Source organism: Macaca thibetana, chromosome 12 (genome assembly GCF_024542745.1).
Source record: "Macaca thibetana thibetana isolate TM-01 chromosome 12, ASM2454274v1, whole genome shotgun sequence".
Classification (NCBI taxonomy): domain Eukaryota; kingdom Metazoa; phylum Chordata; class Mammalia; order Primates; family Cercopithecidae; genus Macaca; species Macaca thibetana.
In genome coordinates, this window is record NC_065589.1 from 1,625,316 (window position 1) to 1,647,436 (window position 22,121).

General features: G+C 59.5%; 1 protein-coding gene across 1 annotated transcript in view; it reads right to left on the reverse strand.

Annotated features, from left to right (window-relative positions):
* The window catches only part of CROCC2 (ciliary rootlet coiled-coil, rootletin family member 2), an 80,878-nt gene that overhangs the window by 12,091 nt on the left and 46,666 nt on the right, over positions 1 to 22,121 (reverse strand). Inside the window, exons 19-27 of the mRNA XM_050752021.1 lie at positions 18,680 to 18,793; positions 15,224 to 15,367; positions 10,468 to 10,685; positions 9,628 to 9,787; positions 8,781 to 8,918; positions 8,306 to 8,663; positions 7,889 to 8,073; positions 6,837 to 6,957; positions 6,023 to 6,156 (exon numbers count right to left, since the gene is read on the reverse strand). Coding sequence (XP_050607978.1) covers positions 6,023 to 6,156; positions 6,837 to 6,957; positions 7,889 to 8,073; positions 8,306 to 8,663; positions 8,781 to 8,918; positions 9,628 to 9,787; positions 10,468 to 10,685; positions 15,224 to 15,367; positions 18,680 to 18,793 — 1,572 coding nt within the window. The remainder of the gene's footprint in view (positions 1 to 6,022; positions 6,157 to 6,836; positions 6,958 to 7,888; positions 8,074 to 8,305; positions 8,664 to 8,780; positions 8,919 to 9,627; positions 9,788 to 10,467; positions 10,686 to 15,223; positions 15,368 to 18,679; positions 18,794 to 22,121) is intronic.

Here is a 22,121-nt window from a genome sequence, read left to right on the forward strand (position 1 = left end):
AAAATCAGACTAAGGGAAAGAAACAAATCTCCAATACGAAGGACAGAAACAGCTATAACTCCACATGTAAATAAGGCACAACTATGCATATAAGGCAGGTGTAACTGCTGACAAGACCATGTATATAACGAAGGTGATGCTGAGCAGATGTATGTGCAGGTCTTTGGCAATGTACTGAACGTGTAAGATGAGTTACGCTCCCATAGTGCAAAACTGACCCCAGAAGAAATGGAAAACTAAAACAGACCCTTGACAGAAAAGAGATTGGAAAGGGAATTCAGTTGTATTCTTCACAATGACAGGAGCTGCGGAATATGTACAGGGAAGTTCAACGAACCTTTCAAGAAAAGTTAGAGTGTTCCAGGTGATGGAAAAAATGGAAAGCCCACCAATTCATTTTATAAAATAATAAAATTTTCTTAACACAAATCTGAAAAATATGTCACCATAAAGGAATTACAGATGCAAAAATTCTTGACAAAACACTGAGAGAAATCAAGTCCGACTGTGGCTCAGTGTCCACCTTGTGGGCCCTGCCGGCCCTAAGCTGCTCTGCTAGCTTTGGGCATGTGTGAACCCTGAAAACTTTTAGAACCTGTGACTGATGCTGAGTTGAGCCCCCACAGGCTGGTGAACTCCAGGGCTGGCACTGGGGATGTGGGGAGCTGGGGGGGTGGGTGTGGCACGTGGGCACAACAGGAGAAGGAGGCCTGGGCAAGAGTCCAAGGACGCCATGAGCTTCCCTGAGCCACGGAGGCTGTGACCAGGCGTCAGTCCAAGGGTGGCATGGGGGGCCTTTCTGAGCCCACATGAGGCTGTGGGTGATGCTGGGTGAGTGCCAGGCCTCCCGCCTGCTCGGAGACCTGACCAGCTACTTGGGCACTGCTGCTGCATTCTGCGCGTGTCCTGACGCCACGGGCTGGTCCTGCACGGCTGTTCTATCAAATTCCCAGGGTAGCCTTGGAAACGGGGAGGGATTTGCTCTCAAACAAGAATCTTACTGTTTGCATAGCACAGCCTACCATTTAATTAGAAAAATATGTTTTTAATTAACTTTCTCTTGACAAACACATTGGCTTATGTGAAACAGGGGAAAAACCAGTCCATGAAAGTGAAAGAAGTTGTGTCAAATGCAGAGCTGGCTCTAGACTGTGCTGGGAGCTTGGCAGAGCCAGGAGAGGTGCCAGGCCTGCCCTACTGGACCCTAGCACCCCCCGGGCTCAGCAAGGGGCACGGGGCAGCAGGGAGCATGGCTGTGTGTTCCCAGCCCCCTGGCTGGCTAGAAAATTTCAACCCTGAACTCTCTGCCTGGGTTTGCTGTGTGTCACAAGTGTGGGCCTCTAGTGACTTAGGTGTGCCTGAATCCCGAAACCCACCACAATGACCAATAGATTACAAAAAGTTGGGAAAAACTTTCCTCAGGGCTGGAGACCAGGGACTCGGAGGACTCCCGAGGGCAGATGAAACCAACCTGCCTAAAAATAGGTGAAACAGTGATTGCCAGAATTATAAGAAAACATTGACACAATAATGATAGATTTTAGCACATTTCACTAAAAAAGTTGAGCAAATTCTAGACCAAGCAGAAAAATGCATACAGACAAAGGTCTGATCAACGTCAGAGGTGTCCTCTGCACTTTGGCTCAGAGACCCAAAGTGGGACCCCCGTACCCCCATACCCTGGCTCAGAAGGGGGAGGACTGGAGGGAGCTGCAGGGGTGTTGGGGAGGCAACTCTATCCCACTAGGACCTCAGGAAAGAGGGTTGCTGTGGCTGGGGGACCCAGGGAGCCCTCCATCCTTGCGAGGCAAGCAGCTGGGGAGGTGGAGGACCCCACCAAGACTGTGCACCACCAAGACTGTGCACCAGAGAGCGCCCCCCCACCCCGCCCACTTCGGGAACAGAACGGCTCTGGGAGGGGCCTGAACTCCACTACTGGCTCCCTACACTCCCCAGTGGCTCCCTGTGGCTTCGGGATCTTGGAACCCTTCTCTCTGCCTTCCCTTTGAGCCTGAAATATTAGGATGGGGACACATAAAGTCCCTGATGGGCTCCTCTCCACTCCCAACTTCAAACAAGGCTAGAACTCCTTTCTTTAAAGACACGCAAAGGAAAAAAAAATCATAAAACTAGTGTCTACTGGGGTTTGAGAAAATAAAGTGGATCTGAGGAATCAGATCTGAGAGTCTCTAATTAAACAGAGAAGTGAGCTACTGACACGCATCAGAAGATGGTAACTGGCGTTCTCAAGGTGAGGACAGGGCAGGGGTCTCGAGGTGGACAATCCAAAATGAAAACTCAGGCCGAAGGAGGCCGCTGTGGGGGCAGGAGCAGCAGATGAGATGCGGCAGATCCTGAGATTAGCTGAGTAGGAGGAGTAAGACCTGAAATTCTCCTGGGACCTTGGGGAAAACCGAGATGAGAAGGAGAAATTCAAGACTGAAGCCAGGAGGACAGGTCCAGGGGGTCAGTATTGGGAGGCTGAGAATTCAGGACAAAAGAACAGAGAAGAGGGAGAAGGAGAAGAGATGGTTTTTTGTTGTTGTTGTTGTTTGTTTGTTTTGTTTTTGCAGTGGAAGGAACCTCTGTAAACAGAAGGTAGATTTGATTCTGCAAGTAGGGAGGGCTTGCCAGGGTAGGTAAAAATAATGAAAGGGGCCGACATGCCCACATTTTGGTGACATTTTTTAATTTCAAAGACATGAAGGCCTCTGGCTGCCACTCTGGAAAGAGTACTGATAAGAAAAACACAAAGAACCCAGGGAATCCGCACATTTTTTGAACCCATCTGAACTCAAGGTCAGAGGCAAACAAGGAGTTCAGAATCAAATGAAAACCAGGCCCCTCCAGGAGAGATGCCATGAGCGGCCCCAGTCATCATACTAGAGGCACAGAGTTCACCAAAGCTGGTAACACGTTGCTTGGACCCATGTGGCAGGCAGAGCCCTCAGAGGGCCCCGTGAGCTCTGGCCCCAACGTTATCCTGTGATTACATTGGATTCAGGCCAGGGGACTTTGTGGATGCAAATAGTTGACTCTGAGTTAAGCAAAGGGTGACCACCCAGGTGGGCCTCACCCACTCACGCATGCCCTCGGGTGTCGCAGAAGGGAGCTGGGAGGTGTGAGGTACGTGGAGACGGGCGGCGTGGGGTGCAGGCGCTGCTGCCACACTGTGAGGCAGCCGAGGAAGCCCTGGGCTAGGAGTGGGGAGCCCTTGGTTGACCGCCCAGAAATGAGGCTCAGCCTGACAACGCAAGGAGCTGGACTCACCACGCCGGGATGAGCCAGGATGCCCCCAGAAGCACCTGGATGAGCCCAGAGGAGGACTCTTCCCTGGAGCCTTGGGTGGCCCAGCCCACCCCATGACTGTGAGACCCAGAGGGGAGATGCCAGTCACACCATGCGAGGCTTCTCACCCATGGGACTGGGGGCTCAAAAGTGGGGTTAAGTCATCAGTAATTTGTTGCAAAAAGTAGTGCACCAGGTGTGGGCTGCTGTGGGTAGACAGCCCTGGGGTCCGCAGACACCAAGAGAAGTTCAGCCTACAGGCAGGAGAGCCCAGAGTCCCCCTGGGGGACAGGTTTGGAAAAGGGGAGTGTCCAGAGCAGGAAGTTCTAAGGAACAAAAGTCTTAGCTCCTAGGGTACAGGTGGAAGCAGTGCAGTTGGGGAGGTAAGGGACAATACCCACAGTCCCCGGCGGGGGCAGGGTGCTGTCCTGGGCCAGCCATAAGAGGCCCTGGATGCAATGCTAAGGGAAAAGAGGATGAATAAATCATCCCTACCATGCAAGACAAGACAGGCAGGAAAGACACATGGAAAGGAGAAAGTGTCCTATCAGCAACCTAAGGAAAAACAGCATGGGTTACCACAAAACTTCTACGTGGGACAAATTCCCCCAGAAGAGGCAGAGACACTAAGGTGGGATTGAAACCAAAGCCAGGCCGATGAAATGAAGGCTGAAAACACAAACACCAAAAAAGCAGAGGCCAAGAGGAAGACAAACAGCAGTCACAGGACATGCAGGCCACTCAGGAAAAGTTAACCGAGAAACTTCAAATTCGAAGAGTCAAGAAATCTAGAAGTCAAACACCCTTGGAAATAGGGTATTTTTATTTCTCCTTGGAAATAAAAGGAGACACTGACAAAAAGAATTGTAGTGGGAAAATTCAACACATCATCCTTAGCTTTGATAAATTCAGGAACTGGATCAAATGTGGCCTATTTGAATAATGCATTTGTAAAGGTTGACTTCAAGGTCTCTTTCAGAACCGGGCGCGGTGGCTCACGCCTGTAATCCCAGCACTTTGGGAGGCCAAGGTGGGCAGACCATTTAAGGTCAGGAGCTCAAGACCAGCCTGGCCAACATGGTGTGAAACCTGTCTCTACTAAAAATACAAAAAATTAGGTGTGATGGCAGGTGCCTGTAATCCCAGCCACTTGGGAAGCTGAGGCAGGAGAATCGCTTGAACCTGGGAGGCGAAGGTTGCAGTGAGCCAAGATGGTGCCACTGCACTCCAGCCTAGGTGACAGAACGAGACTCCATCTCCAAAAATAAAAAAAAAATAGAAGGCCTGTTTCAAAATGTGTAACCTGTGAACAGAGAATGTTATTTCTGAATGCACATGGGAGGCATACATGTGACTATACATATAAAATGAAAGGCTGAGCTTGGCGCAGCTCAGCCCGCTCCAGGTCCCCCGACTTCTTAGGTCCCCCCATCTCCTGGGCATCTCACAAGTCCTGACCCCATCCCTGGCCAGGCCGTCTGGGTCTTTCCACAGACGTCTCTAGTCTTACTGCCCCAGCAGCTTCTCACCAGAGGAGTCTTTCCAAAACAGAAATTTCCAAGCTCCTGGCTAACGAGGAACCTGCCCTGTCTGCAGCCTGGTCTCTGCTCTCTGCCCCTCCTCTCTCCCCTGCAGGAGCCACCTCCTCAGAGGCTCCGGGCCTTTGGGGGACTCAGGGCCTGCCTGCTAGTCGGAGTGCTAACAGCCCTCTGGGGGCCTCTGAGGGCCACCAGGCTCCTAGGCTGAGCCCCGCGTGGACCACGGGTGGCTTCTGCAGTTGACCTCGGGGTCGAGGCCTGGCCGGCTGCCCTTGGGGCCCTTCTGCCAACCTGCAAGGCTGTCCCTCCTGATAGCTCACCCAGGCCTCCCTCATTGGAGGGACACTTGGAGAGCAGTGGCTCCCCAATCTCTCTGCACTGTGCTGGCTCCCTCTTTCCAGAATGGGTTGGGGGACGCCTGGGGGCAGTTGCCCTGGGGAACCTCAGCCAGACACGCTGTTCCCTGGCCGCTGGGGCCTGCAAGGGAGCGCTCTGGAGCGGAACAGCTGTCCCCTGGCCCAGTCCTGACAAGAGAATCTCAGGACACCCCAGGGGATGTTTGGACCTGTGGGGCTGGGCTGGGCCTGGGGCTCCCCACCAGCACTGAGAACCAAGACCTGGGCCAGGCCTCCATCCACTCCGGCCTGGCTGTTCCATTTCCAGGCCTAGGCTCCTCACCTGAAAACCTCAGACCCAGCGGCCACCTCCCCAGCACAAAGCCTGGCGTGTAGGGATATTGACTTCAGCCCTTCCTGAGTGACACAGAATGAAAAGTGGTCTTGGAGCAGGACATGCGACCCTATAAAGAGCCCCAAGGTTGGGCCAGGGCCACCCCTATGCCTGCCAGTGTGGCCTCAGCAAGAAGGAAGGGCCTGGACTTGGGGCACTGCGCTCCCAGGGCCAAGTCCTCAGTTTTCCCAATCTGTAAAACAAGGGCTAGAACCACTTTAAAGACAGCTCTGCTAAGGGCAGCTCCAGTCCTGATGACCCCAAAGCCGCCTGCCACAACCCAGCTGCACCTCTGCCCCAGGGCCCCACTGGGCTGGCCCACTGGCTCCAGCCCTGAACACCCAAAGAAGCCCTTGCAGACCCTCTCTCCCACCTCCCGACCCTGTGGAATTCCCTGCAGGGTGTGAGGGTGACCAAGAGGCCTTGATTTGTGCCCCACCTGGGACCCACCCTGCCGCCTGCCCCACCTGCAGCCGCCGCTTCTCCTGGCCTGCTGCATGCACGCTCGCCAGGTGCTCCGCCTCCAGCCTGCGGAGCGCCTCCTTCTGCAGGGTACGCGCTGCCCAGGCGCTGCTCAGAGCACCCTCCACCCGGCGCCGGCCTGTGGGGCAAGCAGCGTGGCTCGAGGGGCTCCCACACTTCTCCCAGGTCACAGGCAGGCAATGCGAGGCTCCGTGGACTTGAGTGACTGGCTCCCACGTGGGGTGTGGTTCCATTCTCACAGCTCAAGGGTCCTGAGGCGGTCCCAGGGTCCCGGCTTCCTGTGTCTGGACTCTGGACCTCCTCCCCACCCATCCTTCCCTCCTGCCTCTTTCCTTTAATTGAGGGGGCAATAAGCAGAGAAACTTGTGCGTGTGAGGCAGTGGGGGGCAGAAGGAAGGGGCCTCTCTGAGGGGGTGACAAGGGGCAGGGCCTGTCCGGGGAGAGCCTCATGGCTGTCTGGGGGAGAGGGTGCCAGGCAGAGGGCACAGCCCGGGCAAAGGCCCCCGGTGGGAACTGCAGGAGGCCAGGGTGGGGCAGGGGTACAGAGGATGCTGGGGGCCAGATCGGGAGGGCCCTGACGGGCCTGTGGACGTCACTCCTCTGTTCTGGGGAAGTCACTGCTGAGAACTCCGATGCCAAGCACTGGCCCAGCCTCGCCAGGCCTGGTGGTTTGGGTGTTGTCCCCAGGCTCCCTTCCCACTCAGGAGCTGAAAGCTTAGAGCTGGCAGCAGTGGGGACATGGTGGTGCCACCCTCACAGCCACTCCCAGGGTGGGCGGGGCAGGGCAAGGGCGGTCACCTTCTTCCGCCTCAGCCAGGGCTTTCTGTAGCTGCCCCACACGGCTCTGGGCCCGGGCACACCTGCACTCCGCCTCGCTCAGCCGGCTGCTCAGGGTGGCCATCTGGACACGGGAGTCGTCCTGGGCAGAAGGACTGAGGTCAGTGGGGGCAGCCCAGCGGGCGGGTGGAGGGCCGAGGTATCTGCTAGAGGGTCGGGGCCAGCTGGGGCCGTTCACAGTCTAGCCTGTGGGTGTGCAGGGCAGGGCAGTGGGTGGGGCGGGTCGTGGGCTCAGGGAAGGGGTGGCGAAGGTGGTCACACGGGGAAGCTGAGCTGACCTGCAGGCCTGGGGAGGTGGAGGTGCCCACTGGGGCGGGGCCTGAAGGGTCCAGGTTTCAAGCACAGGTGTGCTGTGGGAAAGCTGGCAGGTGGTGGCCCACAGCCTGTGGTCAGGGGGACCGGCAGGGGCTGCCCTGGCAGGACTTGGGGCTGAGTGCAGACAGGACCCTGCCCCCTGGGGCTGGCAGCGGTGGGAAGGTGGGCCTGAAGGGAACAAGTGTGCACGGAGGACCCCGGCCAGGGCTAAGGGCCTGCCTCTGTTTTTCCCACAGTCCTGCCCACTGGAGTCCCCTGCCCACTGTCAGCCAGCGAGTTGGGAGGGGGCCGCTCACAGGTGGTTCTGTGGGAGCCCTGAAGCCAGGAGCAGCCCCTGGGGAGCTTGGCCCCACCGGAGGGGAGCACTGGGGGGAGCTGGCTCTGTCCTGCACTTGCCCTGGCAGCTCTTCAGGGGTGGCATGAGCTGCAGAATGCCCTGCCCTGGGCCCTGGTGGGTGTCACAGCAGGGCCTGGCTCCAGGGGCTTTTCAGCCTGGTCTGAGGAAGGGGGCAGCCCCCAGCCACCCGAGGCACTTGGGTTTGGGGGCCGTGGTGGTACTGGTGTTTAGCACAACAAACAGGATAGCCTGGACACTGACCCTGAGACCCAAGGATGTGCGGATGGGTGGACAGCAGGTATTCTTCCCAGAGACCCCCAGGGGGTGCCGCCGTGGGTGGGAGGACCCCAGCCCCCATTACCCGCTCCCGCTGGGCTTCCCGGAGCTTCTGCACAAAGTCCCGCAGGACGTCCTGCACAGTGGCCACATCCACAAGCTCTGAGCTGCGGCCTCCGGGTGTGGGCGAGGGCCATCGGAGGGGCGAGTGGGGCCTAGCTGGGGGGCTGGCACCCTGGTGCCCAGGGAGAGCCTGGGAGCCGTCGGAGCCTGTGGGAGGTGACAGCGGAGGGGTTGTGGGCAGGAACACAGTGACAGATACTCGCCCTTCCCCCTTCCTCTCTGCTGCCCCAGCCATGGGAGCTTGGGGAGCCAGTCGCAGGCTCCTACAATTGCCTGTCCAAGTCCCTCACTGTGCGAGTCTCGAGGCCTGAAAGAGAGGTGCCCAGGCCAGGGACTGAGCTGGGACAGGGGCCCGCCTGTCTCCACTGAGGACTCTGACCTTCGGTGGGGGAACCAGGCTGCTCCGGGGAGACCCATGGGCTCTGTCTCCAGAGCCCCAGGCCACGGCGGAGTGTGGAGCACAGCCGGCCCAGCTGGGCCTCCGCGTCCCGCCTCGCACCCTCAGCCTGGGCCAGCTCCTGCTCCAGGCTGTGGATTCGGTGACAGGCCTGGTCCAGGCGAGCCTGGAGAGCATCAGCCACACCGCTGGCTTCCTGCAGCTTCCTGGTGACACGATGCAGCTCTGCTCGGAGGGTCTGCTCAGCCCCCCGGCTCTCCTGGAGGTGCTCCTGGAGCCGCTGTCCATGGGCCTCCCCTGCGGCCTCCACCTCTGCCAACTTCCTCTGCAGCCCCAGGACCTGTAGGAGGGATGTTGGGGTGCGCCCGTGGGAGACAGTGAGGAAGTGGGGTGGGCCTCCTCCCTCTGCTCCCCGACACCCAGGTCCTTCCCTTCTGAGCACAGGCAGCCCTCCCACCTCCTTCCGGGCACCCTCGCGCTTGGCCTCCGCCTTGGCTGCCTGCCTCCGCAGCTCCAGCACCTCCTGCGAGCATTGCACCTGCAGCTCATGGGCCTCTCCACTCCTCCTCTGGTTCTCAGCCTTTAGCGTCCTCACCTGGGAGCGTGGGGCCGCATGGACAGGGTCACCGGTCTCTGTGCTGGAAGCCAGGCAGCCTCCCTGCCTCCTGCCTCCGCTCACACGTCCCTTGAGGGTAGCTGGCCACAGTCAGGGAGTCGGGCTGAGGTGTTCCCAAAGGGCCTTGCCCTGGGAGTTGTCACCCTCAGCCACTCCGCAGACACCTACCTGGGACCTCCTTGGAGGACCTGGGACAAGGAGGAGGCTCAGGTGGGGCAGGGTGGGCACTGATTAGGGAGTGTGGGCAGTGTCTGGGGTGCACTGGCGCCAACTGCCCCGAGGCTGCCATTATGGGAGGGAGCTAGGCCTCGGGGAAGCCAGCACCCTGCCCTGCAGAGGCCAGGCCTCCCCTCCAGCCTGCCTGAGTTCCTGAGCGCCTCCGGAAGGTGTTACATGTAGGACACTTCCGTGTGCTGCTGTGCGTGGCTCCCTTCCTCCTCGCTAGAGCATTCCTGGTTTTGCCCTCTCCAGTCTTGTCATCTGCGCCCCATGGGCACAGACCCAACCAGGGACCCTGTGAGCCTGAGCAGGGCATGGCCCAAAGTCTGGGGACAGAGCGGTTCAAAGGCGGCAGCAAGGCCAGGTCTGGGGGCTCCTGCACTGCAGCCAGAGGGTGCCCTGGGAGGAGCTGGGACCCACCAGGCGGGAGGGTGCCTGGTTGGATGTTGACCCTTCCCTGCCACCCTACCTGTCTGTGGAGCTCCTGGAGCTCCTGACGGGCGTCCCCCCGCTCCTGCTCCAGCTCCCGCAGGCGGGCCCGCAGTGCACTGGCCTCCTGCTGCAACGCCGCCCGGGCCTCCTCCAGGACGAGCAGCTTCTGCTCCTTCTCCTCCTTGGACCGCTTAAAACTGACGAGGGTGCCACAGGCTGGGGTCCCCGCACCTCCTGGGGGGGCCAGCACAGCTTCCCAGCAGGTCTCTGTCTCCCCTAGTGATACACTGTCCCCAGTCTTCTCTCCACAGTGTCTTCAAATTCAGCCTCTGCAGGGCTCCCTGTCACCTTTCAGACATATGTCCACCCAGGTCCCAGTGCCCGGCCGCATGGCCCCTGTCCACTATCCACTCTTCAGTGCCTCCTCACCTCATCCCTCCCTGTCTCCCCCTCTCCCTCACACTCAGTATCCAGCCCAGCCTGTCACCTCTGCCACCTGCTGTGAGGGTTGTGCCGTCCCGCCCAGCTGCCCCACAGGGGCCTTTCTGGAGACCCAGCCAGGCCCTTGGCCTCCCTCTGCTCCCCAGCTCTGCACCACCTCCTGGAGGCCACCTGTGACCTATCTTGCCTGTTGGATGGGAACTCCCTGTGGGCAGGGACAGGTGTGTCTGTGTCCTCAGACATCCCTCGCACTGGCCAGCATTGCTGACCTCTTGGACTGGGCAATGGGAGGCCTGCTTGGCATGTCTACCCCACCATCAGTGGAGCCCAAATCAGCAGGACGCCCCTGCCTAACCCCCTTGCCCCATCCTCCCTACGGCCTGGGTGGGCAGCAGGCTGCAGGGCACCCCCAGCTGCTCCTGGGTGGCCGCCATACCTGGCCTTCTCCCGCTCCGCCCTGCAGATGGTGGCTCGCAGCTCGCTGTTGAAAAGCAACAGTACGTCCTTCTCGCGGGCCTCGTCGCTCAGTGCCTGGCGGGCCTCCTGGGCCTCCCTGCGCAGCCCCTCCCGGCTCTCCTCGATGCTCTGCAGCTCCTGGCGCAGTGCGGCCAGTCCCTCCTGGGCCATGGTCAGCTGTGCCCGCAGCCTTTCAGCCTGGGGAGGAGCATATAGCTCTAGAGGCCAGCTGGGGACTACTGCTCCAGGGATAGCCACAGGGGCTGTGGCCTCTGACGCTGGTGTGGCAGGCACAGGTGCCCTGCCCAACTTGGTCCCCATGCGCTTTGCTCACCCCATGAAGCCACCAATCCCTGCTGCTGAGACTGAAGCGCAGCTTCCACCAGCTGGGGCAGGGCCAGCCCAAGAGCCCAGAGAACCCCACCTTGACCCCCCCGGGCCCGGGCCCACCCTGTGGCCTCCCTGGACCCCCGGGACGCTGACCACTGGTAAGCAAAGCCTACTTGGGATGTGGCTCAGCACACGTGTCCTCACTGTCACCGCCCAGGGCCCTTCCCACCTCCCGCCCCCCACATCTAGTCCTCTCCTTAGGTGACAGTGTGGTGCCCAGGCCGCTGCCTGTCCTAGTGTGGGCAGCAGCCTCGGCAGGCAGGCTGGGCACTGACCCCGCCACAGTGACCCCGCCACAGTGACCCCGCCACAGTGACCCCGCCACAATGACCCCGACACAGTGACCCTGACACAGTGGGGCTCACGCACTCCCTCGGCCCTCCTTCCCCCGTTGACATGGGAGGCAGTGGGAGGAGGGTCCCTGGCGATGGGGGGGGCAGTGGGAGGAGGGTGTTGGTTCCCCACGCTGGATACCAGGCATCTCACGGTGCCCAGGAGAACCCAGGGGTGGGGTCTGGAGGACAGTGGCAGCCTGGCAGGAAGGCCCTCCCCGGCACCTACGCTCTGGGGTGGGGACTTGCTGGGGTTTGGCCCTGGCGCCCAGTCTCCTGCCTCCCAGGTCTGAGCTCTGGGCCTGGCCAGAAACCCTGGAGAGGGCTCCCTTCCGGCTCTCGTGTGTCCCGGAGGAGGAGACGGAGGGAGCCAGGGGGCGTGCCCAGAGGTGGAAGCTACAAAGACTCCGCGACGGCAAGGCGCTGGCTGGCCGAAAGCAAGCCCCTCTTTCTGGCTGTTTTCACGGGATATTGTCCAGGCCCCCGGCCGGCCTGGCTCCCGAGGCTGCCGCTGTTATTGTTGTTCTGTTTTTGGGAAGGGCCGGAGCCTCCCCTCCGCTCCCTCCACCCCCACACGTGGGAGCCGTGACCGTGCGGAGCATTTTCCGCCGAGCTCAGCAGAAACCCGCCCAGAAGGTCAAGGACCCGCACAAGGGCCCATGCATCATAAAAGAAACTGTTTTCATTTCCCAGGGCAGAGGAGATGAAAACAAGCAAAACAAATGCAGGAGGAGGGCCGCCCCCACCCCACCCCCACCCCACCCGCTCCCTCTGCCTCATGAGAACAGCCATCCCTTTTACAGGAATTTTACAGCCAAATCACTTAATGTGATTATAATAATTATTTCGTTGCTAGAAATTGTATAAACAGCCTCTTTTAAAAATCTCCTGCAGGGAGGCAGCTCCAGAGCTCTGCAGGGGAGGAGGGCTGTGGAGGGACAGCAAGGGAGGGTGAGTGTGTGTGTGTGTGAGAGAGTGTGCGTGTGTGAGTGTGCATGTGTGTGCGTGTGTGATGTGTGCATGTGTGTGAGTGTGCATGTGTGAGTGCATGTGTGATGAGTGTGTGAGTGTGCGTGTGTGAGTGTGTATGTGTGTGAGTCTGTGTGTGAGAGTCTGTGTGTGTGTGAGTGTGTGATGAGTGTGTGTGTGAGTGTGCGTGTGTGCGCGTGTGCGTGTGTGTGCGTGTGTGTGCATGTGTGAGTGTGCGTGTGTATGAGTGTGCGTGTGTGAGTGTGCGTGTGTGAGTGTGCATGTGTGTGAGTGTGCGTGTGTGAGTGTGCGTGTGTGAGTGCATGTGTGATGAGTGTGTGTATGTGCATGTGTGTGTCTCTGTGTGTGTGATGAGTGTGTATGTGTGTGCATGTGTGTGATGAGTGTGTGTTTATGTGTGTGTGTGCATGTGTGTGTGATGAGTGTATGTGTGTGTGCATGTGTGTGTGTGATGTGTGTGAGTGTATGTGTTTGCATGTGTGTGTGAGTGTGGGTGATGAGTGTGTGAGTGTGTGTGTGTGAGCTGGTGCAGGTGTCTACTCTGTCCGTGGTGTGCTTATGTGTGTGCATGCATGTGTGTGCATGTCTGTATGCCTGTGCGTGCACTGTGTGTGAGTGCATGTGTGTGTGATGAGTGTGTGTGTGTGTGAGTGTGTGTGTGTGTGTGTTTGTGCTAGGTATGTGCATATGAGTGCACACATGCGTGTGTGTACTTCCACGTTTCTGTGCATGCCTTGTGCACTGTGTGGTGTCCGTATGTGATTCCAGCATGAATTGTGTGAGTGTGAGTGCGTGGGGCATGTGTGCATTCAGCATGCGTGCACCACTCTGAGTGTTGAGTGTACACAGGCGTGTGTGGTCTCACTGTGTGGATGATGTGTATGCATGTGTGCACACACGTGTGGACCTCAGGCAGGGTCTGAAAGCCTGGAAGTTCCTCCAGTTTAAAGGTTGTGAAAAATGTTACGGTTTTCATGGTGACTCTGGGCCAGCCTGGCGCCTGGACGGGCTCTGCTTGCTTTTCTCTGTGATGGTTCCTCTTGTCCCCCTCAGCCGTCCTCACCTTTTGGCCCCCACTCCCTTTCTGGGCACCCTGCTCTGTTCTGGGAGCCCCCACTCCCTTCCAGGGGCTGCTCCTTTGAGAGCCTGACCTTCCCATGAGGCCTGCACTCCCTTCCTTGAGGCCAGCAGAACCAAGGCACCCCCACCCCCGCCACACCTCTCCCTCCCCCTCCCCCTGCTGCCCCTAGTTTTGAAATCTCCTTTTGCTTCCCCGTGTGGTCGCTGACCGGGCCTGACTTTGAAATCTGTTGAAAGGAGACCTTTCTCCTTGGGGCCAGTGTAAACAGCCGGTCATGTTAAATCATGTTCTCTTCCTCTCTCAGCCTGCCTCTCGGGTGTGCTTGGGGAGGGCTGAGCCCCTCTCCTCACTCTCCCCTGCCTGGCGGCCCGGCCTCTGGGGCGTGGTGTGCGCCAGCACCAGGTCAGCTGTGCAGTCCCCAGCCTTGGCAAGCAGCCCAGGGAGTGTGCAAGGCCGCCCCGTCCCCATGGGCCCCGCTGGGGCTCCAGCTGACCCTGCCCTCTTCCAGCCCAGATCCGTGTGCCCTCCTGCCCTTGCCACACACAGGCGTCCCCATATCCTGCCAACCCCCCTCAGAAACGCCTCTCCAATCTGCCTGCCTGCTGAGCCCAGGCCAGCCTAGCCCTGGCCACTCTTGCCCCCTGCCCAAGACTGTCCCCCACCCCACGTCACCATCACGTGGCTCCTGGGGGCCTCCGTGTCAACCTTGGGCCCTTGGCCAGGTCCAGGCCCACCCCGAAATCTCCACTAACCCACTTCTTTTCTTGCCCGCTGCCCTAAATCCAGCCTTCCCCCACCCTAGTGTCCAGACCAATGAAGTCCATGCCTCCCGCTGTGTGGACAGAGCCCAGCTTGTCAAGGGCCTCCCCACGCCTCAGTGGATGGTGCGATTGGTCTCCTGGCTAAGGGTCCGAATTCTCCTTTGCCCCCGGTCATGCCTGTCTCTCAGAAAGGCTTTGGGAGGTGACAGCTGCCCCAGTGCCTCCAGAATCAGGCCCTTCCTGACTCCACTTTCTTTTTTTTTTTTTTTTTTTTTTTTGAGACGGAGTCTCGCTATGTCGCCCAGGGTGGAGTGCAGTGGCCGGATCTCAGCTCACTGCAAGCTCCGCCTCCCGGGTTTTTACGCCATTCTCCTGCCTCAGCCTCCCGAGTAGCCGGGACTACAGGCGCCCACCACCTCGCCCGGCTAGTTTTTTGTATTTTTTAGTAGAGACGGGGTTTCACTGTGTTAGCCAGGATGGTCTCGAACTCCTGACCTCGTGATCCGCCCGTCTCGGCCTCCCAAAGTGCTGGGATTACAGGCTTGAGCCACCGCGCCCGGCCTCCACTTTCTTAACTGTGTGTGGAACAAGGGGGCTGTCCGGACTCCCGGAGCCTTCGGCTGCGTGGCTCTGGCCACCCTTTCACATGCTGGCCTTCCCAGCAGCAGGTGTGCCCCACCAGTGCCCTGGGAGCTGGCAGGTGTGCTGTGCACCTTCCCAGGACAAGCAGGAGCCGCATCGGGACCCACGGCAGCTTGCAGAGAGCTCCCCTCCCGCTCAGCTGGCACCCTGACTCAGCCAAGTTCACCTGACTCAGCCAAGTTCACCTGACTCAGCCAAGCCCACTTGCACCCCAAAGTCAAACTCACCCCTTCAGGAGGCTTAGAAATGATGCCTCCTTTTCCTTGAAAACCAGTGTCAGCTTCCCTTAGCCAATGGCCTGGGCCAGGCACCGTTTCATCTGCTCTGAGAGCCCAGGCTTGGCTTACTGCCCGGTATGAGGGCCCCTAGCCCCACAGCCCCTGTAGCTGTTTGCCTCTTCCTAGTCCCGGAGATGACTCCGCCCTCCTCCGTGGTACAGCCTCTCTTTCCTCCTGGCACCCCCACTCTCCTCTCTCGGCACCTGCCCTGCTTTCTTCTCTCCTCTGACATCCCCAGAAGCCCCCCAGCCCCACCCCTCACCTCTCTCTCCACATCGCCCCGCTCGGCCGATAGGTCCCGGAGGCTGTCGCATAGGGCCGTGGTCTCCCTCTGATGGGCCATGATGGCATCCTCAAACTGGGCCTGGAGGGCCTTCAGCTCCTCGGTTGTGGAGCTGATGGTGGCCTGCGGGGAGAAGGGAGCCCACAGTGGCACCAGGGAGCCGGGCCCAGCAGTGGAGGGTGAGGTAAGGCCAGGACCCTGGAGCAGGACGTGTTGCAGTGGCTGGGGAGGGGGAGCTGGGCCCTGCTAATCACGCACGCCCCGGGTAACCGGTGTTTCCTAAACTATCAGACAGGCTGCTGGGATGAGGAGACGTCCACGGTCCCTGCCAGCTGTGATGTGTAAGTGCCCATGGACACAGCAGGAGGCAGCCGCTCAGCTCAGCCTGCGCCCTGGGGCAGGGCCCATCCCTGCAGGGACCACCACACACTGGGCAGCTCTACCCTCCATTTGGGACTGAGCTCAGCTGGAGTTGGCTCCCTGTCGCCTACACCACCCGAGGTGTCCTCTCGGGCCTTGGGGCAGTGTGGCCAGTAGGGATCCTTGGGCCAGGAGGCCCCAGGCTCAGCTCATGGCCCCTTGTTGATGGACGAATGCCGCCTTCTTCACCCCAAGCCCCAGGCCCCTTGGGACACCACCCTGCTTCCTCTCAAGGCCCTCCCCTCTGCACCCCTGCCCAGGTTAGGGCGGCAGGGCAGACGCGGCTCAGGGGGGTCTCAGCTTTCTGGGCCTCAGTGTCCCCAACATGAAGAGTCAGAGCCCTGCCCTGCTCAGGTTCCACACCCCTGGGCTCGGGGCACCGGACCAAGCCTCCAGGCAGCAGCAGGCGGCTGGCAGGGGGTGGCTGGTGGGGGACGGCTCCCTCCAGAGCTGGCTCAGTGTTCCCGGGGGCACAGGTGCCCGCATGGCTGCCCCTGTGCCAGATCTCGGGAGCCCCTCCTGTCCACCTGGATTCTGCTAGGGCGGGGGCTCCTGCAGCCTGTGACCCGTGACCCCTGCTCCTGGGAAAGGAGCCGAGGTGCTGCCTCCTGTCCTCGTTCTCCACAACCCCCTGTGGTCTCTCCGGACTGACAAGGGCCATTTTGGGTGACCAGGCCATGGCTCTGTGCCTCAGCATGCCCCAGCGCTGCCCTGGCTGCAGGATACCCCTGTGAGGGCCTCAGGGACAGGGCAGCGGCCAGGAGCCCGGCGGCAGTGGTGACTCAGCCTGGGGGCACACGCTCTCCTGTCATCTGGAGCCTGGTGCTCCTTGGCAGCATTCCTCTCCTCCCGCTGCTCTCAACAGTTTTAATTTCCATTTTCTGAGCCGAGGTGGCAAAGGAACCCTTAACGAGCTCCCCAGGGAGGCCGGCTGGCTGGCAGGCCTGGTCCCGAGTCCCGGGGAGACTCAGGGCCAGCTCGAGAGAAGGCTCCAGAAGCCAGCACTGGCTCCAGACGAGGCCTCTCTGTGAGCCACAGGCGTCAGCTCCCACGGCCCCAGGAGGGCTTTCCTGGGTCCCTGCCCACGGGTGGAGCCGAGGGAGCTGCTGGCCAGTGGTCGGGAGGAGGGAGGGGCACGGTCACAGGCCCGATGCCAAGCTTGGTCCTCCTGGGCCCTGTGGAACGCTCTAGGCCTCAGGGGCAGGAACAGAGCAGGGCAGGGCTCCACGGCGTGAGGGGCAAGGCTCCCCTGGGCTGCCAGGCGCTCCTCTGGGCAGCCCTGCTTGAAGGGACTAGGAATCCGGGTCGTGGCGTCGGGCAGGAGGGGGCGAAGTGACACCCCAGTAGCCGCCTCCTCATTGCAGTGCCCTCTCCTGCTGTGCAGCACCCTGGGGATGGGGCACACGCCCTCCATCCTGGCTCCGAGTCACCGAGTGTCCCCCAAGGCCCTGCTGCCTGGACACCCCGGCCCCCCACCAGGCGGCCTGCGTATGCCTCTGTGCAGTCAGTGAGAAGTGCCCCCGTTCAGAATGGGCACAGAAGGGGCCTGCCTCCCGCACCTGGCACCATGGCCTGTGTTCTGTTCACTGCACACTGAGCCATACATTCAACGCCAGTCAGGTGGGTGTCCAACCCTGCCTCCTTGCCAGGGACAGGGAGGAAGAGGTTTGCCCGAATTTAAAATGAGCCAAGAAGTATGGGAATGAACGGCCTCGTCACTGAACATGCTGGGAGCTGGGACAGAGGCAGGAGGCAGGTGTGGGCCCAGCTGACGGGGTGTGTGCGGCCAGAGAGGGCAGAGAGCGGGTCAGAGCTGGGGTCGGCAGTCAGCCTCGCCCTCAATCCTACCTGTTCCTGGAAAGGAGAGGAGCTGCGTCCGGTGCCTTGAGCCCATTCCCTCCCTGCCCAGGGCACCCTGGCACTTGTGTCTGTTCAGGGCCAGCCCCTGCCACCCAGGACAGCAGCCCCGACCTCAACACAAACAGCCCCTCCTCAGGCCCCCTGGACCTTGGGAGGCCCTGCTGTGGCTCCTCCATCTATGTCCTATTGCTGGGCTCTGGCCACCCTCCCTGTGAGCCAGGCCCCCATCCATGTTCTATCACTGGGCTTTGGCTACTCCCTAGGAGCCCTGCCCAGTCTCTTTGTCTCCCATGTGGGACCTGGTGCCACGTCACAGATGGGCTGAAGCCTTGGCGCTCTGTAAGCAACAACAGTGGGTGCCCAGCCTTGCCCACGAGCTGGAGGCATAGGCCTCAGAGTCCTCCTCCCCAGATTCCTCCTCCCCAAAGCCCTGCTCCCCAGATCCCTCCTCTCCAGATCCCTCCTCTCCAGAGCCCTCCTCCCTATAGCTCTGCCCAGTGCCCTATTTGCTGCTGCCCGCCCAGCCCTCTGGACTTGGGCTCTAGGGGAGGACTCAGGGGTCCCAGGTGACCCCCACTGGCTGCCTGCAGCAGCCTTTGTGCATGGGAGAGCCTCTCCACTGGCTAAGGGTGGGCAGCTGTTTGCTGGGGGCTGGGCTAGGCCCTCCGTGGGCGACTCTCTCCTGGCTCCACTCAGGACTCAATATGGGTTTCCTTTCCTGCTAAGAGTTTCCTCGGGTGCAGGCCCAGCTGCCTCAGGTTCAGTTTCTCCCTTGGAAGGATCTCTGTGGTGAGTTCCACGAGGCTGGTGCACATGACCCCAGCTGTGCTTTTCTATGAGCAGCTCCAGTGCACACACGGGCTCAGCCGCTTGCTGCTGCTGGCTCATGGGTGGCCCCCAGCTGGGCCAGGCCTCCCCTCTCTGGCCCCTGCCAGCCCTGAAGCTAAGGGAGAACTGCTTTGGTTCACTCGGACCTTTCCTGCCCATTGGGTGCCCCTCCCACCAGGAGCCCTAGAGGCACCGGGGGGAAACTGACTCTCAGGAAGGGAGGGGATGGAGAGGGATATGCCACTAGGACCAGGCAGGAGGGGTGGCTCCCTGGGGTCAGCTAGCACCTGCTTGGCTGTGCACGTGGCCGGGCTGCGTGGGGCTCACCTGTGCTTGCTCCTGCTGGCTCTGTGCCTCCTGCTGTACCCGCTCCAGCACCCTCCTGGCCCTGGAGAGCTCCTCGCTCAGAAGGCTCCGCTCTGCTTCTTTTAGGGACAGGGCCTGAACAGGACAGGGTATACTTGTGAGAAAGTTGGGGAGGCTGGGGGGAGGGATGAGGCCCCCCTCGAAGAAGAGGCTGTGGCAGAATGCTGAGTGCAGAGGCTCCCCTGGACGCAGCATGTTCATGTTCCCGTCTGTACATCCCTGCCACTGGAGAGGAGAGGCGGCTCCCACAGAGGCAGGCCTGGGCCCTGGGCCCTTTCACCCTCTGAGCGCCTGCCCTCTGTCCGACATCATCTCACCTCTGTGTCTGCCCTTGCGCCCATCCCTGGGGTATCATCACCTTCCTCTGCCTGTTCAAAATCCTCCCCTTTCCCATGCAGTTTGGGGGCCTTCATGAGCCACATCCATCCTTCTAGGCAACACCCACTGCAGTGCAGAGAAGGAAGCTTAAAAGCCTGAAAATGCTCCAACTCCCTGATGGTGTGGAAGGCGCGTGTCAGCAAGACACCCTCAGCCCCAAGGGTGGCACGCTGCTCCATGGGCCAGGCTGTGGAAGCAATGCCTGTCAAATTCACACATGGATATTCTCTCTGCCCAGGCCCATTTCGGGGAGGGCAGCCCAGAGACATGCGTGCGCCTGTGTGGAATGACCTCTGCATGGTGTCACTAACGTCTGTGACATTGCTGTAATGGCAACAAAGCTGGAGGCAACCCAGATGTCCATGGGAGGAAGAACAGCCAGCCACAGGAAGACCCAGTCCTGGCAGCTCAGCACGCAGCCCAGGAACAGGAGAACAAAGCTGCAGATACACAGTTGGGAAAGGTCACCGAGATGCTTTGATAATTGAGAAGAGAAATGCTCAGGAGCCGGCGTGGACTTTCCGTCCCCTTTGTATTAAAAGTGCAGTGTTGGGGAGGTAATGCTGTATATTTGTTTGCAAGCAATCTTTGGAGAGTGTTGCATAACAAAAGATTTATCAGGTCTTTGTCCTGGGTCCTTGGAGGAAGCTTCTAAACACTGGGGGTTTCCCAAAATGAGGAGTGTCTGCATTATTCCTGGCGGGCCCCTGGGACCACACCGGAGTTTTTTTTTTTTTTTTTTTGGAGACGGAGTCTCGCTCTACCGCCCAGGCTGGAGTGCAGTGGCGTGATCTCGGCTCACTGCAAGCTCCGCCTCCCAGGTTTACGCCATTCTCCTGCCTCAGCCTCCTCAGTAGCTGGGACTACAGGTGCCCGCCACGGCGCCCGGCTAATTTTTTATATTTTTAGTAGAGACAGGGTTTCACCGTGGTCTTGATCTCCTGACCTTGTGATCTGCCCGCCTCGGCCTCCCAAAGTGCTGGGATTACAGGCATGAGCCACCGCGCCCGGCCTCCTACCGAATTTCAGGATGGGGGCTGTCTGCTGAAAGACGATTATTAGAGGGTTGAGGCTTTGAGCCAAAGGATGTCAACCCAGCCTCCCAGAGTCAGAGAAGCGGGCTTCAGTCACATAACCAATCACTCCACGGATCATGTTACACGGTGAAACCCAGTAAAAACTCTGGACGCCAAAGTGCAGTGGAGCCTCCTGGCTGGTGAGCACACTGGGGTGCAGGAGGGTGCTGGGCTGGCTCCACAGGGAGGGCACAGCAGCCCCTGTCTGTGACGTGCCCACACCTTGCCCGCGTGTCTCCTCTTCTGGCTGGTCTTGAATTCCATATTTGATAATGAAACTCTAAGAGGAACAAGAGGCTTTCCTGAGTTCTGTGAGTCATTCTAGTGAATGGCTGAATCTGAGAGGACCATGGGAACCCCCAAACTTGTAGTCAGGTGGTCAGAAGTGTGGGTGGCCTGGAGACCCCTGGACTTGTGGATGGTGTCTGAGAGAGGGCGTCCTGCTGGGGACCTTGCCCTGTGGGGTCTGTGCTATCTCTGGGTCAGAATTGCATGGGCGTGTTACAGGGGAATCAAAGAGAGAGGACAACTGTTCCCTGAGTGGCCTAGTGAAGGGGAGGGGCAAGAGTGGGGGGCTTTTCATTGAAATGGCTTTCTATATTCTAAACCATTTTAAAAATCAATGCTCCCCCTTGCTCCCCTCCCTCCCTCCCTCGAGGCCCTGCTTGTTTTGCTCGGCTGGAGACCTGCTGGCTGTTTATGAATCTGCCCTTACTGGACAATAAGGTCTGCAAGGGTGGGGGCCCTGTTTCTCCCTCCTGTGCCCCTCATTACTGGGCACCGCAAGGGAGTATTTGTTAGAATTTTAGGCAAAACTTCATCAAATATAGAAGTGTGGCATTCTCTCGGGTGAGGGCTTCGCTTTGCAAACAGGTGTGGGCAAACCGCCATTCAGACACAGTGGGTAAGAGAATGGAGGGTTCTGGTGAAGGCAGCCCCTCCTGGGCCAGTGGTTCCAGGTCTTTGGCTCCTGCTCCACGTATAATTCCTCTTCTTCGTTGTAGAAATAAGATCCCCGACTGGGTCATCACAGGTTCCTCAGGGAAGTGTGGGGAAGTTTCCCGCTAGACCCCCCAGCCCCACTGCTCCGCTCAGTTTCTCTGCACAGGCCGCCTAGGATAACGGTCAGCTGGCCGAGCAGAGGTCCTGGGAAAGCTTGCTGTACCGGCAAGGGCTCCACAGGCCAGCCCGTCTGTGCTCTGCCCCTGGGGTGCCCCTTATCGTGGTTCTGCTGCGAGTCCAGGGAAGGGAGGGCACTAGCACACGGTGCCTGTCTGCCCTCTTAGCCTGCACTCCTGTTGTTTTGTTTTGTTTTGTTTTGATACGGAGTCTCACTCTGTCACCCAGGCTGGAATGCAGTGGCATGATCTCCGCTCACTGAAACCTCTGCCTCCTAGGTTCAAGCGATTCTCCTGCCTCAGCCTCCTGAGTAGCTGGGATTATAGACACCCGCCACCACACCCACTTAATTTTTGTCTTTTTTTTAGTAGAGACGTGGTTTCACCATGTTGACCAGGCTGGTCTTGAACTCCTGACCTCAGATGATCCGCTGGGCTCGGCCTCCCAAAGTGCTAGGATCACAGGCCTGAGCCACCAAGCCTGCACTCCTGTTTGACTGAGGTCCCCTCTCTTGGAGGGCTGTGTGTGCCTCTGGGAAGCTGGGATTAAATAATCACATGAGAACAGGCCACGTTGTCCTGTGGTTGGTCTCAGATGGGAATGAGGGGCTGCGTGGGGGCCTTGATGGGCCATCCACTCCCCAGATGTATTGCTTCCCCTGGAGCCTCTTTTCTCATATGTCCAATGGGAATAATATCACCACGTCCCAAGGGGCTTTGAACTTACCTTTCTCCTCCTTTGCCTGGCTCTCAGCCCCTCTCACATGGACCCTGCCTCAGCCTCTCCCCAGCCTCCTGGCCCCAGACTCTCTTCCACCCAACTCCTATCAT